At 39.2% G+C, this 14765-nt stretch overlaps 1 protein-coding gene across 3 annotated transcripts in view; it reads left to right on the top strand.

The window, feature by feature from the left end:
- PXDNL (peroxidasin like) overlaps positions 1–14765 on the top strand; it is a 628077-nt gene that overhangs the window by 414978 nt on the left and 198334 nt on the right. For all 3 annotated transcript variants that reach the window (XM_054692271.1, XM_054692273.1, XM_054692272.1), the window contains one exon: positions 8702–8773. In XM_054692271.1, the coding sequence (XP_054548246.1) occupies positions 8702–8773 (72 nt within the window). The remainder of the gene's footprint in view (positions 1–8701; positions 8774–14765) is intronic.

The raw sequence follows: 14765 nt of genomic DNA on the forward strand, positions 1-14765 counted from the left end.
TGGGGTCTCCCTGGTGGCGCAGTGGTTGAGCGCTGGGCTGCAAAGCTGCCCACAGCCTCTGCAGTGCCAGTTTGATCCCGACTGCCAGGCAAGGGTCCCACATGGCACGCGCAGATCTCTCCTGCTGCCCACTGCTCCCCTAGGCAGTGTACTTCGTCAATCTGCCTGCTCTGCTCTCCCCTCTGGCTCTGGTGAATTCTCTCACCCTCCCGTGCTTCTGACTGTACCCAGTGCTTGAATAAACAAATTAAAAAAAAAATCTCCATTCAGATGCTTAACTAACTCCTAAACCATATGAATAATTTAATACTCAAGCAGATCATTCTTGCTTGCTATTGTGCAATGAAATTAGCAAATCCATATCTGACTAGCAAATCTCATCTGATTTACATGGGAAGTTGGGGATAACATTGATGCATTCAGCATGTAAGAAATAATGATGGAACTAAATAAAATCAAATAAATTTCAGATTATAAAATCAAATTACAATGACAGGAGGAAAAAGGGTGGGTAAATCAGATAAATGAAGTCAATTATACAGTGATGAATAGAATTAGACATTTAGGGGTAAAATTAATGTAGTGTATACAGATATTGATTTATAATGATATATACCTGAAACCAAAATAATGTTATAAATCATATTAATTTAGCAATGATGAAAAAAATTAAAAATAAAAGCAACATTGAGATATATAAAAAGTGAATAATAGGGCCTCTCTGGTGGCGCAAGGGGTTAAGCACCACACTATGAAGCAATCCACAGCCTCTGCAGCATGAGTTTAATCCCTGGTGGGCCAGAGAGAAACCCACGTGGCTCAGCAGACCTCTCCTGTCTCGCCAGCTGCTCCTCTCAGCAGTGTATTTCAGTCAGTCTGCTTGTTCTGTTCCCCACTCTGTCTCTGGTGAATCTTCTCACCCTCCACACCTCTGGCCTGTACCCCAGCTCTTGTATGCATAAACAAATAAAGCTTTAAAAAAAAGTGAATAATAAAAAATTCCCTGGTGGATGAAGGCAGAACACAGTAGGTCTCTAAGTTAGCTGATACCTTAATGTTTTCTTCTCTGACCTTTCTCATGTGCAAGGTTTGTTAAGGTCTTCTTTCAAACATCCCCTCATCAGTATGCTTCAAATTTATGTTTCCTTATGATATATTTACTTATAGTAGACACATACAAACTTATACATACCGACTCACATACACCCACACTACTTCTCTCTATTCCAATTTACTCCTTTTTTTTCCTTTGTAATCGCAAGGCTTTTGAGGAAATAAATGCAGTTTATTTTTACAAAAAGGTTGTGAGTATTGAGCTTATATTCTATTTTGATTGTATTGTCAGATACAGATAAATATAGTGTTCTTTTCATCTCTGCTTTTATGTTAGAGTGGGGTTGCTAAGGTGATCGTATATCATGGTAGATTTGGTTTTATGTGATTCAGTGAGTTCATGCTGAAAGTTAAATCAATACCAGACCTTTATATCCTGAGAATAGTTCTCTATTATTTTTTTGTTATTCTCTGGCCACATATTCTTGCTATGAATGTTTTAGAGTGTTTGGAAAGATTTTTATCCTTATTTCAGTGGCCTGTTACCTGGAATGGCTATCTAAGTAATCATTTACTGAGGTAAGAGTGCCAAACATGTTATCAATGCTCACAAAAACTTGTGGTTCCAAACAATCTCTTTGGAATGAAATTTTTTTACTTTCATAAAGCACCAGGAAGAATTTTCTAGAGGTACTTTAAGTTTGTTAGTAAATAATGAGTCTGTAAGATTTTAGATTATAGATTAGACTACATTTTCTCAGATGACACAAACGTCACTTGTGTCAAAATTTGACATAATTCTTTCCCTAGGAAATGGGATGCCTTAAAACATGTTGAGTCAATTTCAATTTAGGAAGTTTGCGTTAAGGCACATAAATCCTTTTGCTTGTTGTTTTCTGGCAGTGACTATGTTAGAGTTGATTGCTTTAATCTCTAATATCATTTTAAAATTTTTTAAAAAAGATTTATTAATTTATGCATCCAAAATCTGCTGGCATAGCCAGATCCAGTGTAGAAGGGTAGGGTAAATGATTGTCGGCTTTTCTGCACTCCTGCAATTAGGATTGATGATGGATCCCTGTGGTGCTGAATGCATGCCTGATGGCGGGCACCTGGAGCAGGGTGTGAGCATACGTAGGTGGTATTCACCTGGGCTGAGATGGGCCAGAGAGCACAGGAAGAGTGAAGATTCACCGGGGGCTGGGAGGCCTGCCAGCCTCCAGACCCCCAGCACCACTACCTGCCGTGTACCTCTGAAATGACAATAAAAGCCTGAAAAAGCCACAGAGGACTCCAGCACTCTCCTTTACCCATCTGCTCCAGTCATAGAAAACCTACTCTGAGCCATCCTGCCACTATAAGAAGTGATACCGTAATGTCAGGGTGTAGGGGCAGGAGTAGCCACGGAGCAGGTTTTCTGATCCAGCAGACTGGGTAAAGGAGTCCTGGAGCCCTCAGTGACTTTTCAGGCTTTTATTGGGATTTACTGGGTACATGGCAGGTAGGGATGCTGGTCTTCCAGCAAGTCTTCATTCTGGGCTCTCTGGCGTTCTCTTACATTCTCTCTGCTTCTCTGCGTCTGCTTCTCTCGGCTTCTGCTGGCATCCCCATGACACTGCCCTTAAAAGCCCAGTCTTAGCCCAGGTGAATCCCATCTACATATGCCCACACCCTATTCAAGGTGCCCGCCATCAGGCATGCATTCAGTACCGCAAGGATCCATCATCTATCCTGATGGCGGGAGGGCAGAAAAGCCTGATACTTTAACCTTACCCTACACAGGGTTTCAGGCCTAGTCTCCCTCCAGGAAGGGATCCCAGCCTGTGATGGCAGCACTAAGCCCCAACCACCAGACCACCACGGGTGGGTGTCTCACGAAGCTGCAGCGGGAGCTTAGCTGATGCTCAGGCAAGCAAGCAAGAGGAGGCAGATTTGTTTAGAAAAAAGAAGTTGGGCCTCCCCGGTGGCGCAGCAGTTGAGCGCTGGGTTGCAAAGCTGCCCACAGCCTCTGCAGCACAAGTTCGATCCCCAGCCACTGGGTGAGGGTCCCACATGGCGCGTAGACCTCTGCTGCCGCTGGCTGCTCCCCTCAGCAGTGTACTTCGTCAGTCTGCCTGCTCTGCTCTCCCCTCTGGCTCTGGTGAATTCTCTCACCCTCCGGCGCTTCTGACTGTCCCCAGTGCTTGTATAAATAAATAAATAAATCTTTAAAAAAAAAAATACCTTGGTTAGAAAAAGAAGAAGTTTATTGAGGAGAAAAGAAATAGAAATAAAGTAGAACTCCCAGGCCGGTGGAACCAGGCCAGGGAGGGGACAGGAAGCCGGAGTAGAGTCATGTCTCAGGGAATATACACCTTCTTTCCCTAATTATTCTAAAGTTCCACCAGTCTCTTTGTGATTGGTTAGTTCTCAGTGGTCTCACTCATTGCCTAAAAGTCTCTATGCCCAGAACTAAGTCTCTGTGCCCCAGCCCTTATCTTACAGTCCTTTTTTTTTTTAAATTTTTATTGTCCTTGTACAGGAATGTCCTGTCATCCCTAGTCCTGGTGTATTTGATTTCACCCCATTGTAATTTGTTGCCTGTAGTGGCAGGAAGGCACAGGGCACAATCTCTATGACCCGAGCAGACGGATAAAGGGGAGTCCTGGAGGCCTCGGTGGCTTTTTCAGGCTCTTATTGAGTTTACCGGGTACATGGCAGGTGGGGGGCAGGAGGGTGGAGGTGGGGAGCAGGAGGATGGCAGGCCTCCCAGCCCCTGGCTTGTCTTCATTCTTTCTGGACTCTCAGGCATTCTCTCATGGTCTCATTCTCTCTCTTCTGCTTCTCTTTCTCTTTTCTCATCTGCTGGTTCTCTTCTGGTCTCTTGTTCTTCTCTGGTCTTTCCATTCTCTGACACTGCACTTATGGGTCCAGTCTCAGCCCAGGTGTACCCACCTACGCATGCCCATACCCCACTCCAGGTGCCTGCCATTAGGCCTGCATTCAGGACCACAGGGATCCATCATCAATCCTAATGGTGGGAGGGCAGAAAAGCCTGGTACTTTTTTAATTACCCTACATTGCCCTTGTCTGGGGAACCTTTCTTAACTCTCCTGAAGTCCCTGCACTGTCCCTAAAGCTGCCTAATTATCCATAACTTGCCCTAGGACTCAGAAGCACTTAATTCAAGAAATATTTTGTAGGCAAAATCAAAAGAATTTGGAATTAGGCAGAATACAGGGAATGAGGGAAAAGGAGGTATCCCTGCCAGTTTTCTGACTTGGACAAATTGATTTTTGGTTGTTTTATTAACTGAGACAAGCGATATCGAGGAGAATAGGTAGAGCAGAGGAAGATTATAAATTGGGTTTCAGATGTGTTGAGTTTGAGGTACTTTTGTGATATGCAGAGGAATTTGGATTTAGGAAGTTTTGGGGGATATATGAATCTAAATCTCAGAAGTTAATTTGGGTTGGAGATGTAATTTGTGAGCCTTCTGCAGAGAGATAATGGAAGCCATGAGTGTAGATGAAATTATCTAGGGAGGCCGTTTTGAATAAACATGAAATGGCATTTGATTGACGATGACAGGAAAATTTGTGCCAATGGAGATATTTATACTAAACTCCAGTTTTATTTATGGTGAAAGTTGTTATAAATAAGTGTTCAAAATAAATTTAAAAAACAGGAGTGGGGAAAAGGACCTAGTTTATTCATGAATTGCAATTTTCATTTTTAAATCTGGAAGTTGAAATTAAGGTGACCCAATGAGAGACTCTGGCTTTGGCCTCTTGTGGTTTGTTCGCTTGTTTTGTGACTCCAATGAGCTCCTTTGCTTAAGACCTCTGTGCTTCCAGTAGAAATGGTGCTAGTGTCTTGGGGAATGACTGCCAAGCAGATGAATATGCAAGCTCGAGTGGTATTTGAGAGAATATTATTGCTTGATTTGTGGAGGATTAATTCTGTGGTCTTGGGCACTTGATTTCTCCATATAGGTATTTGTTTCCATACCTGAGAAGGGCTTTGATCCTAGCATTGTTAGGTCGGGTTTCAGCAGGTCATTTATGTGTGCCCTGCAGCTAGCTAACCTGTGCAGCTACTCTGCCACCTATACCAGATGATAAGAGAACCATAGGTCTTAAACTGAAGTCGGTCTCTGCATTTCCCAGCTGTGCAAAATTGAGCCACTTAACCACTTTGTACCTCATTTAAATTAAAAATGGGTCATTACTAGACCCTACTTCATCACAGTGCAGTGTGAGGAATAAAAAGGCTCAATCCAAGCGCTGGGCTGCGAGGCTGCCCGCAGCCTCTGCAGCACCGGTTCGTTCCCAGGCCTCCGGCAAGGGTCCCACAAAAAAAAAAAAAAAAAAAAAAGGCTCAATCCATGTAAATCACTGAGAAAAATAAGTGTTTGGTGGTATTGCTATTATTTTTATTTAGTGCATGCTAAATTTGAAGTCTTAGTCACCACTTGTTTATATTCATCACAAAGTATCTATTTGAACTCCAGTGAGTGTGGAGTCTGACAATGCAGTTATTTCCCTTAGAAACACCCTGTAGTACATCTCATGAAATCCTTTTTTGCTGCAGATATTGAAGCGTCTCTCTCTTTACATCTTCCCTCCCCTCCCCAATCTTCCCAGAGTTGTAAAAATTCTCTTATTTATTGTTCAAAAGAAGTTTTATAGTGAAAAAGAAAAAAATAAAGGCCTAGTGCTTTCATAAACTATAGGGGCAGGATGGGCTCAGGGCAGGATCTCTGTGATCCAGCAGATGGGTGAAGGAGTCCTGGAGCCCTCAGTGGCTTTTGCAGGCTTTTATTGGAATTTACCAGGCACACACACGGCAGGCAGGCTGGAGTACCTGGGGGGGCTGGGAGGCTGGCTGGCTTCCCAGCCCCCAGCAAATCTTCACTCTTTCTGGGCTCTCTGGCCTTCTCTCGTGGCCTTTTCTTCTCTGCTCCTTTCAGCTCTACTTCTGCTCTTCTGTTCCGCTCTGCTCTCTCTTTCGCTCTCTCATGGTTCTTTCACTCTTTCATTCTGCTGTTCCTTTTGCTCTCTCTTTTGCTCTCTGCTGTTCTGCTGGCATCCCTGTGACGCTGCCCTTATAAAGCCAATGTAATGCAACCCACCCATACCGGGTAGGTTCTTCACCAGTTCTAGCAGCCATGTTGTCTTCATGCACTCCGCTGTTAGTTGTCACTGTACTCCGTTGCGCTCTGCCACTCTCCGCTGCACTCCTCAATCCTCAGCACCACACCACCACACTGCACTCTGCTGCGCCACCCTTATAAGGCCAGTCTCTCAGCCCACGTGTACCCACTTACGCATGCCCACACCCTACTCCAGGTGTCCACCATCAGGCATGCATTTAGGTCCGCAAGGATCTATCATTTATCCTAATGGTGGGAGGGCAGAAAAGCCTGATACTTTACTTACCCTATACCCAGTCTTAGCCAAGGTGTGTCCCATCTACATATGCCCACACCCTCCTCCAGGTGTCCACCATCAGGCATGCATTCAGGACCGAAGGGATCCATCATCAGTCCTAATGGCGGGAGAGCAGAAAAGCCTGATACTTTTTTACTTTACCCTACACTATTATATTCACTTTCAAAATCTGAAATTTGGGGGCCTCCCAGGAGACCTAGGGGTAAAGTCTCAGCTCTATCATTGCTCCAGCTTGAGTTCGATCCCTAGCCAGGGAGCTGCCCTGTTGGCACAGCAGACCTCTCCTTTCTCACCTGCTGCTACCCTCACAGTGTATTTCAGTAGATCTGCCTGTTCTGCTCCCTGCCCTGTCTCTGGTGAATCCTTTCACTCCTTGCACTTTTGCCCTACACCCCAGTTCTCTGAAAAAAAAAAAAAATCAAAATCTGAAATTTGGTAGATAAGTGGCTACATGATAGACTCTGGCTTGTGATCTCTTTCTTTGTGGCTTGTTAGGTTGCACAGTGACCTAGAAGCAGGTGGATGAACATGTTCAAACTCTTTCTCTAACTCACTGGGCTTTACCTCCTTTCTTATATGTTAGACCAATTGGTAAATGATGACTTTGTAGAGGGTAGTGTGTGTTTCTGTCAGTGTGGATACCATAAAGTAACAGGGACAAAGTTGTTTATGTAAATCCTAAAGTAATTATTACAGTGTCCTTGTTGTAGCTTTTATAATAAATAGAACCCTTGGAAGGAAAGCTTGTGACTGTCAGCCAAGATGCCAAATTTCAGAGACTGGGAAAGTTGACTTTTGTAACTATTATGCTTTTGTATTAGGTATCTGAAGTGCTTACCTTATGAAATTATTTTCTAAGAAAGAGTTCTTTGAATGAAATAGAGGTGTTTCTTTCCCTTAAGTGCTTTTCTCTTCTTCTTTCAAAAAGATTTCTAGGGCCTCCCTGGTAGGTCAAGGGTTCAAGAAGCATTGCTATGAATCTATCCTCAGTCACTGCAGCACAAGTTTGAACCTGGCCAGGGATCGAACACATAGCACACAGACCTCCCCTGTCTCACCAGCTGCTCCCCTCAGCAGTGTGTTTCAGTAGATCTGCCTATTATGCTCCCCACTCTGTCTTTGGTGAAGCCTCTCAACCCTTGCATCTCTGGTCTGCCCTTCAGCTCTTTTGTATGCATAAATAAATAAATCTTTAAGAAAGATATCTAATTGTGATTAAATATATATAATTAAACATATGTTTATTACATATATGTATTTATGTTATATATACATTATATATAATATAAACATTATAAGTTTTGAAGTTCCTCTTTTTATATGTCCTTTAAGTAGTTTTCTGTTCTGTCAAATGAAATAAACTGTGTCCTCCCATAAGGACATGATTCAATGTGAGACTTGGTCTGTTTCTTTTCACAGACTTTGTGAAACTTTCTGCAGGCAATTCATTACAGGCTGCTAAATATGGTTCTTGATTTCTTGACAAAGCTGTGCTTAGAAATCAGGTGCAGGTTGAATATTTACATTTTCATAGAGTATGTGGCCTTGCCAGTGAATAAGATTTGCTTTGCAAAAGATGTGCTCAACTCTCTGCTTTGACAGCATGCTTCTCCACTTCATCACAGTATTTTAATGGGAAATGTAAACTTTTCTGTCGTTAGCTGGGTTGCTTATCACATCAAGAAAAGTCTTCTTGAAATGGCAGCTTTGGAAATATCTAGTGGGTAAATTGCATGCAGGGTATACTGAGGTCTAAAAAGTTCCAATTCTAAGGGGATTAAAACAAGACATTTTTATTATTTTATATTAATTATAATATTATACTTAATATATTATAATTATATCAGATATGCCATTCTTTGTCTTCTGTCTATTCTGAATGGTCAATTAACATGAGGTCACCTATAATATATATCTAATTGTTATTCAAACTTCACTTACTTTAAAATTTTAAGGAGTAGAAGACTAACTTGACCAACCTCCCAACCTCTCTCTACTTAAGAGTCTTCCCTACAAAGAGGCAACATAAGTTGCTACCTCTGGATGGAATTTAGGTTCCTTGTTGGAACATCAGCTCTTTAGACCCAGGGTTGTGAAGAACAGAAGAGACTGGAGATACCACAGAGTTGAGTTTCAGCCAAAACTTGCTATTTCCTCAACTATTTTATTTTACTCACCTGCACAAGAACTAACCAATTTGTTTTTGTGCCTTCCAGGTATATTCACTTCAACCAATTAGAAACATTAGAGCAAGAGACCTTTGGAGACCTTCTGAAATTAGAGCGACTGTAAGTGTTGACTCTTTAGACATTCTTTGTTTTCTGCTTTACAAATTTTATTTATACAATCTATTAGTTGCACTGTAGGTTAGAGCATTTTGTTTTAAGCCTAAATTTGCACTATAAAATAGAGTTGCTCTAAGAATTTATATAGTTTGAAATTAGTGGAGATGAATAACCTAAATTAAAAATACGGTAAACAGATAAACAAGCACTTCACAAATAAAAATTTATGGCAGAAGCTATTACAAATGAACATATACATCCCCTGTGATCTGTCAATTTTACTTCTAGATATAGAAACAATATAAATAAACATATATGTGCCTCAGAAGATATTTATGACATTATTTCTAAGGGTTTCACACTACTAACTACCTAAGTATTCAACTAAAGAAAAGAGAAATAGTCATAAAATAGAATATCATACAACACAGATGAATCTCAGAAACATTTTGAACAAAATAAATAAATTGATATATCACAAAATTGAAAACCTTGGTTTTGTTTTTAAAAGAAATTCAAAAGCAGGTAGCAGGAATATAAGTTGGAAACCAGTCAGCAATTACCTTTGGAGAGGAGAGTATATTCAGAAGTGGCAGGAGGGAGCTTCTTCAATCCTACCAATGTTTGAGGGTTTTTGTTGTTGTTGTTGTTTGGAATCACACAGTTGCATTCACTTTTGGGAAAGTTATTGTGCCCTATATCATAATATGTGCACTTGTTTTGATGAATGTTACGTATCAGTAAATATTAAATAGCAATATCCAACTGCAAAAACACTTGAACAGCCTCCTTTCTTTTCATCTTAAGATTCTCTACTTCTTCATTTTCTCATATAGGCTATATTAATAAATCTATTGTGAATTTTGCTGAAGATAGGACTTTTTTTCTAAATAGGAAGGAAACAGAATTGCGTCATTAAATTTTTAAAAAATACTTTATTTTATATAATTCTTACATCATTTTTCATCTTTGCACAATGTATGCATTTTCATTATGGCTATATTCCCCATACAATTGCATCCCCCCGTTATTTTGACTCTAGTTCTTCCTCTCCCCGTCCCCCCTTCCATCCACCACCCCACCCTGCCCCTGCCACAGTGTGTCTCTGGTTTATAGTTGCTTGTTGATTTTGATTTTTACTTTGTATTGATTAGTCTTTCTCCTGGTCTCTTATTTAAGTTTTCTAAATTCCTGCTATGAGTGAGACCATCCGGTATTTTTCTTTTTCTTTCTCACTTATTTCGCTGAGCGTGATTCCTTCTAGCTCCATCCATGTTGCTACAAACTGCATGCGTTTATCATTTTTTGATCACTGAGTAATATTCCATGGTGTATATGTACATCTTCTTGATCCAGTCATCTATTTTTGGGCATTTGGGTTGTTTCCATAGCTTAGCTATTGTAAATAGTGCTGCTATAAACATAGACGTGCAGGTGCCCTTTGGAATTAATCATTTGTAATCAGGGAAATGCAAATCAAAACTACACTGAGATACCATCTTACACCAGTGAGAAGGCACATATTAAAAAAACTAGCAACAACAAATGTTGGTGAGGTTGTGGAGAAAAAGGAACTCTCCTGCACTGCTGGTTGGAGTGCAAACTGGTCCAACCACTGTGGAGAGCTGTGTGGAGATTTCTTGACCTACTAAACATAGAGCTTCTGTATGATCCAGCAATTCCACTCCTAGGTATTTACCCAGATGATACATAGTTAAATTTAATTAGGACTATCTTCCTAAAAAAAATTTGATTTAGCAGTTTCTAGCTTCTAAAATGATGTCCTTTAATGTTAATACACAAAATTGGCCAGGAAATTAAAAATAAAAAATGATTTATTCAATCACTTTCCAATGCCACCACTCCAATTCTATTTGCATATAAAAGTATAGGAATGATAATGCAAAAATTACGTTGTTTTGTTTTTTGTTGGAGGCACACAATAAAGTATGGGGAACTGGGTAGAAAGAAGTGTTATACTTGCTTTCCTGCTATAACATGTGTGGCAGTGGCAGATTCAGTGTTCTAATGACTAATTGCATAAAACCTGGGGTGCCGATTTTAATTTGGGGGAATATTTTGCTGTGTCAGCATTGTATCCCTGGTGTGTAATGAGACAGTCACTGAACTACAACTCAAAATCCCAGGTCATCTTTAGCAAACAGCATACTGACAACTACACAAATGGGGAGGCGAGATTCCTGCTACTTACAGGAGATTAGGAAACTCTCATAGACCCTTCAGCTGTGATGACAGGGGGTTCTTAGTTTTCATGAATGTACTTGAAGGTATAGAAAACTAACAGAAAGGTTTTAGCTTTTAGTTCCTTCCTATAATTATTATACACACGTTTATTTATGTTCAATATAATGTAGCAGTCCAGACATACAATATCAAAACATATAATAGAGCTTATGAGGGAAAGTTTTTGGCTCAGGCTCTCTTTCCAAAGATACTCTCTTTAGTCATTTTTTTATTTTTTATTATTTTACTTTTTTTAAAGAGTTATTTATTTGAACATACAAGAACAGAGGTTCAGGTCAGAGGTGTAGGGGGTGAGAGGATTCACCAGAGACAGAGTGGGGAACAGAACAGGTGGATTGACTGAAATATACTGCCTAGGGGAGCAGTAGGCGAGGCAGGAGATGTCTGCTGTGCCATGTGAGTATTTCCCTCCCCGGGGATTGAACTCGTGCTGCAGTGGCTGTGGATAGCTTCATAGGTTGTGTGTTAACTCCTTGTACCACCAAGGAATCCCTCTTTAGTCATTTTTTTAAAAAGCATATTCTTTTGTAGTTGCTATTTTGATTTCCTAGGTAACATCCTTAATAATTTTTGTTTCTTTCCTTTTCAACTCTAGATTATATCTATTAATTCCCACTGAAAAAATGAGGATTTACCTCACTAATACTCATGTATATTAGTTATATTATTTTTTTTCATTCATCGTTTGGCATATAATTGACTTTTAATTTTTATTCCATTCATTTTCACAGATTTTCTTTGCTCTCCATTTAAAATTTTGAGACTAGTATTCACTCCCATACATTTTCTGTCATTTTTGGTTCTTATTTATACATGAACTCTGTTAGATACATTATTTTTATATTATTCAATGTTGGAGAATTTTATCTTATCCAGCAACTACAACTAATTCTTGCTATTGACCATAAAATTACCCTTACAAATTCAAATACATATTTATATATGCATATGTGCAAAATTATATGTATAATTTTTAGCTTGATTATTACAGATTCAGAAGTTATGCTAAGATTTTATTTCATTCTCTAAGTATAAATATCAATAATAATTTTCTTACAAAAAGGAAAACTATTTTTCCTTTCTCATGAGGTTTAAATTACACAAAATACCATATGCATTTGCTTTATATTTATATTATTACTTCAGTAAACACCTTTTTCTGGACATCTTAACTGTGATGATTTTAACATGCATTATATTGTTTGAAATATCTTCACATTTCTCAACTGGAAAATTGTATACACCATATGCTCTTCTTCTACAGTGAGTGAGTGACCTGTGTCTTCTCACTTGAACTGGTTTTCTGAGATAGTGTGAGCATTCATCAACCTGGGATTTCCCATCACTAACTGTTTGGGTTTACCCCCGGGTTCCCCAAACTCATTCATCTTTTATCTTGAATTACTTCCTTATTATGTTGAAGTACATATTCAAGTAACTTATAAAACATTTTAGGGAGGTAATTTTAAACATTCTTGAATGCCTGGAAATCAGTGTATTCTTTCCTCATACTTAGATCATCTGCAATAGAATTATAAGTTTAAAGACAGTTCCATCTGATCTTTGAAGATGTTCCATTTTCTCCTAGTATATTAATGATTATATTTATTTTAGGAAATTAGTTTTATTTTGAAAGGGAGGTTTTAATTTTTCTCTATATTCTTTGTATATGATTGAAATAATAGTGTATTTATCATTCTCCTTCTGATTTTTATTGGATAACATAATTCCCACCAGGTCCAATCATGTTTTCACAAGATTTAATATTTTATTTTATTGCTGAAGAGTATTTAATTGTGTATCTATGCCACATCTTCTTTATACAATGAACTATGGTTGGGCACTTAGTTTTTTCCTGACTATATGTGACTATTGTAAATAGTACAGCAGTGAACATAGGGTTACATGTATCCTTTGTGTTAATGTTTTTGTGTTCTTTGGATAGATACCTATGAATGGAATTGCTGGAGTATATAGTAGTTCTATTTTTAATATTTTGAGAAACTTCTATACTACTTATCATGGGGCTTCACCAGTCCACATTCCCATCAACAGTGTATGAAGGTTCCTTTTTCTCCACCCCCTCACCATCACGTACTTTTTTGTGGTATTCTGATATGAGCCATTCTTAGGGGTGTGGGGTAGTATCTCATTGAACTTTTCATTTGCATTTAATTGATAATAAATAATGATGAACATTTTTCATATGTTTGTTAAACTTTCTGAATGCTTTTAGGGATGTGTTTATTTAGGTTTTCTACCCGTTTACCTGATTTTTTTTTCAAATTATATGAATTCTTTTTTTTTAAAGATTTATTTATTTATTTATTTATTTATTTATTTATTTATTTATTTATTTATTTATTTATACAAGCACTGGGTACAGTCAGAAGCGTGGGAGGGTGAGAGAATTCACCAGAGCCAGAGCAGGGAGTAGAGCAGGCAGAAGGACTGAAGTACACTGCTGAGGGGAGCAGCGGGCGGCAGGAGAGGTCTGAGCGCCATGTGGGACCCTTGCCCGGCACCCGTGGATAGAACTGGTGCTGCAGAGGCTGCGAGCAGCTTCGCAACCCAGTGCTCAATCCCTGCACCACTGGGGAGGCCCCATATACACTTATTCTTGCCTTAAAGGTTTCCATTCAAACATGATAGGACTGCATTGAATCTATATAATCTGTGGGTAAAATGAGCAAGCATGTATTTCCATAGCTTTGCGTCTTCTCCTATTTAATTTTTATTGTTTTCATTTTATAGATTTTTCTTAGATATTAAATTCTTTTTGATGTGATTGTGAAAGAAATTATTTTGGAAATTATTCTTTAATGATTCTTTCTTAAAAATTTAAAATAGTAAACCAAGAAGAAAAAACCTTGGTATACTCAGATGTCCTAAGAATACATTTGATTTTGTTGGTTTGGGGAGGATACATACTCCAAGCAACATTATCCTGGGCACTTCATTTAACAGCTTGTATAAGCATGTAGTCAACCAACTGGAAAAATGTTGTGTTTTTTTTTTTAAGATTTATTTATTTATACATACAAGAACTGGGTTACAGGCCAGAGTTGTGGGGGTGAGAGGATTCCCCAGAGACAAAGTGGGGAACAGAACAGGCAGTCAACTGACATACACTGCTGAGGGGAACAGCGGGCGAGTTAGGAGAGATCTGCTGCACCATGTGGGTAGCTCCCTGGCTGGGGATTGAACTCTTGCTGCAATGGCTGTGGTGAGCTTCATAGGTTGTTTCTTAACCCCTTGCACCACCAGGGAGGCCCAGAAAATGTTGTTTTTTTAATGAGACGCTCAACTCAATGAAGATTTTTCATAAATTTTTCTCAATGAGTAGAAACTGAATGTGAAGTTTTCTGTACTTCTCTGAAATCTCTTAGATTTATAGGACATATATCTTAACACACTACTTTATTTATTTTTAAAGATGTATTTTATTTATTTATGCATCCAAGACCTGGGGTGTAGGCTGTCTGTGGGAGAGCCAGTGAGAGGGGTTGAGAAGATTCACCAGAGACAGAGTGGGCAGGTGGAATGACTGAAATACAGTGTTGAAGGGAACAGTGGGCAGACAGGTGAGGTTTGCTGCACGATATGGATTAGCTCCCTGGCCAGGTAAATTTTCCAATAAATAAGGAAGTGATTTTTAGGTCGTTATTGGGAACAAAGCAATCAAAGTGGTGCTTCTACAAGTAGAAATCAACAAACACATTATAGAACT

The sequence above is a fragment of the Talpa occidentalis genome, unplaced genomic scaffold (genome assembly GCF_014898055.3).
Source record: "Talpa occidentalis isolate TD23 unplaced genomic scaffold, MPIMG_talOcc4v2.1, whole genome shotgun sequence".
In the NCBI taxonomy this organism is placed as follows: domain Eukaryota; kingdom Metazoa; phylum Chordata; class Mammalia; order Eulipotyphla; family Talpidae; genus Talpa; species Talpa occidentalis.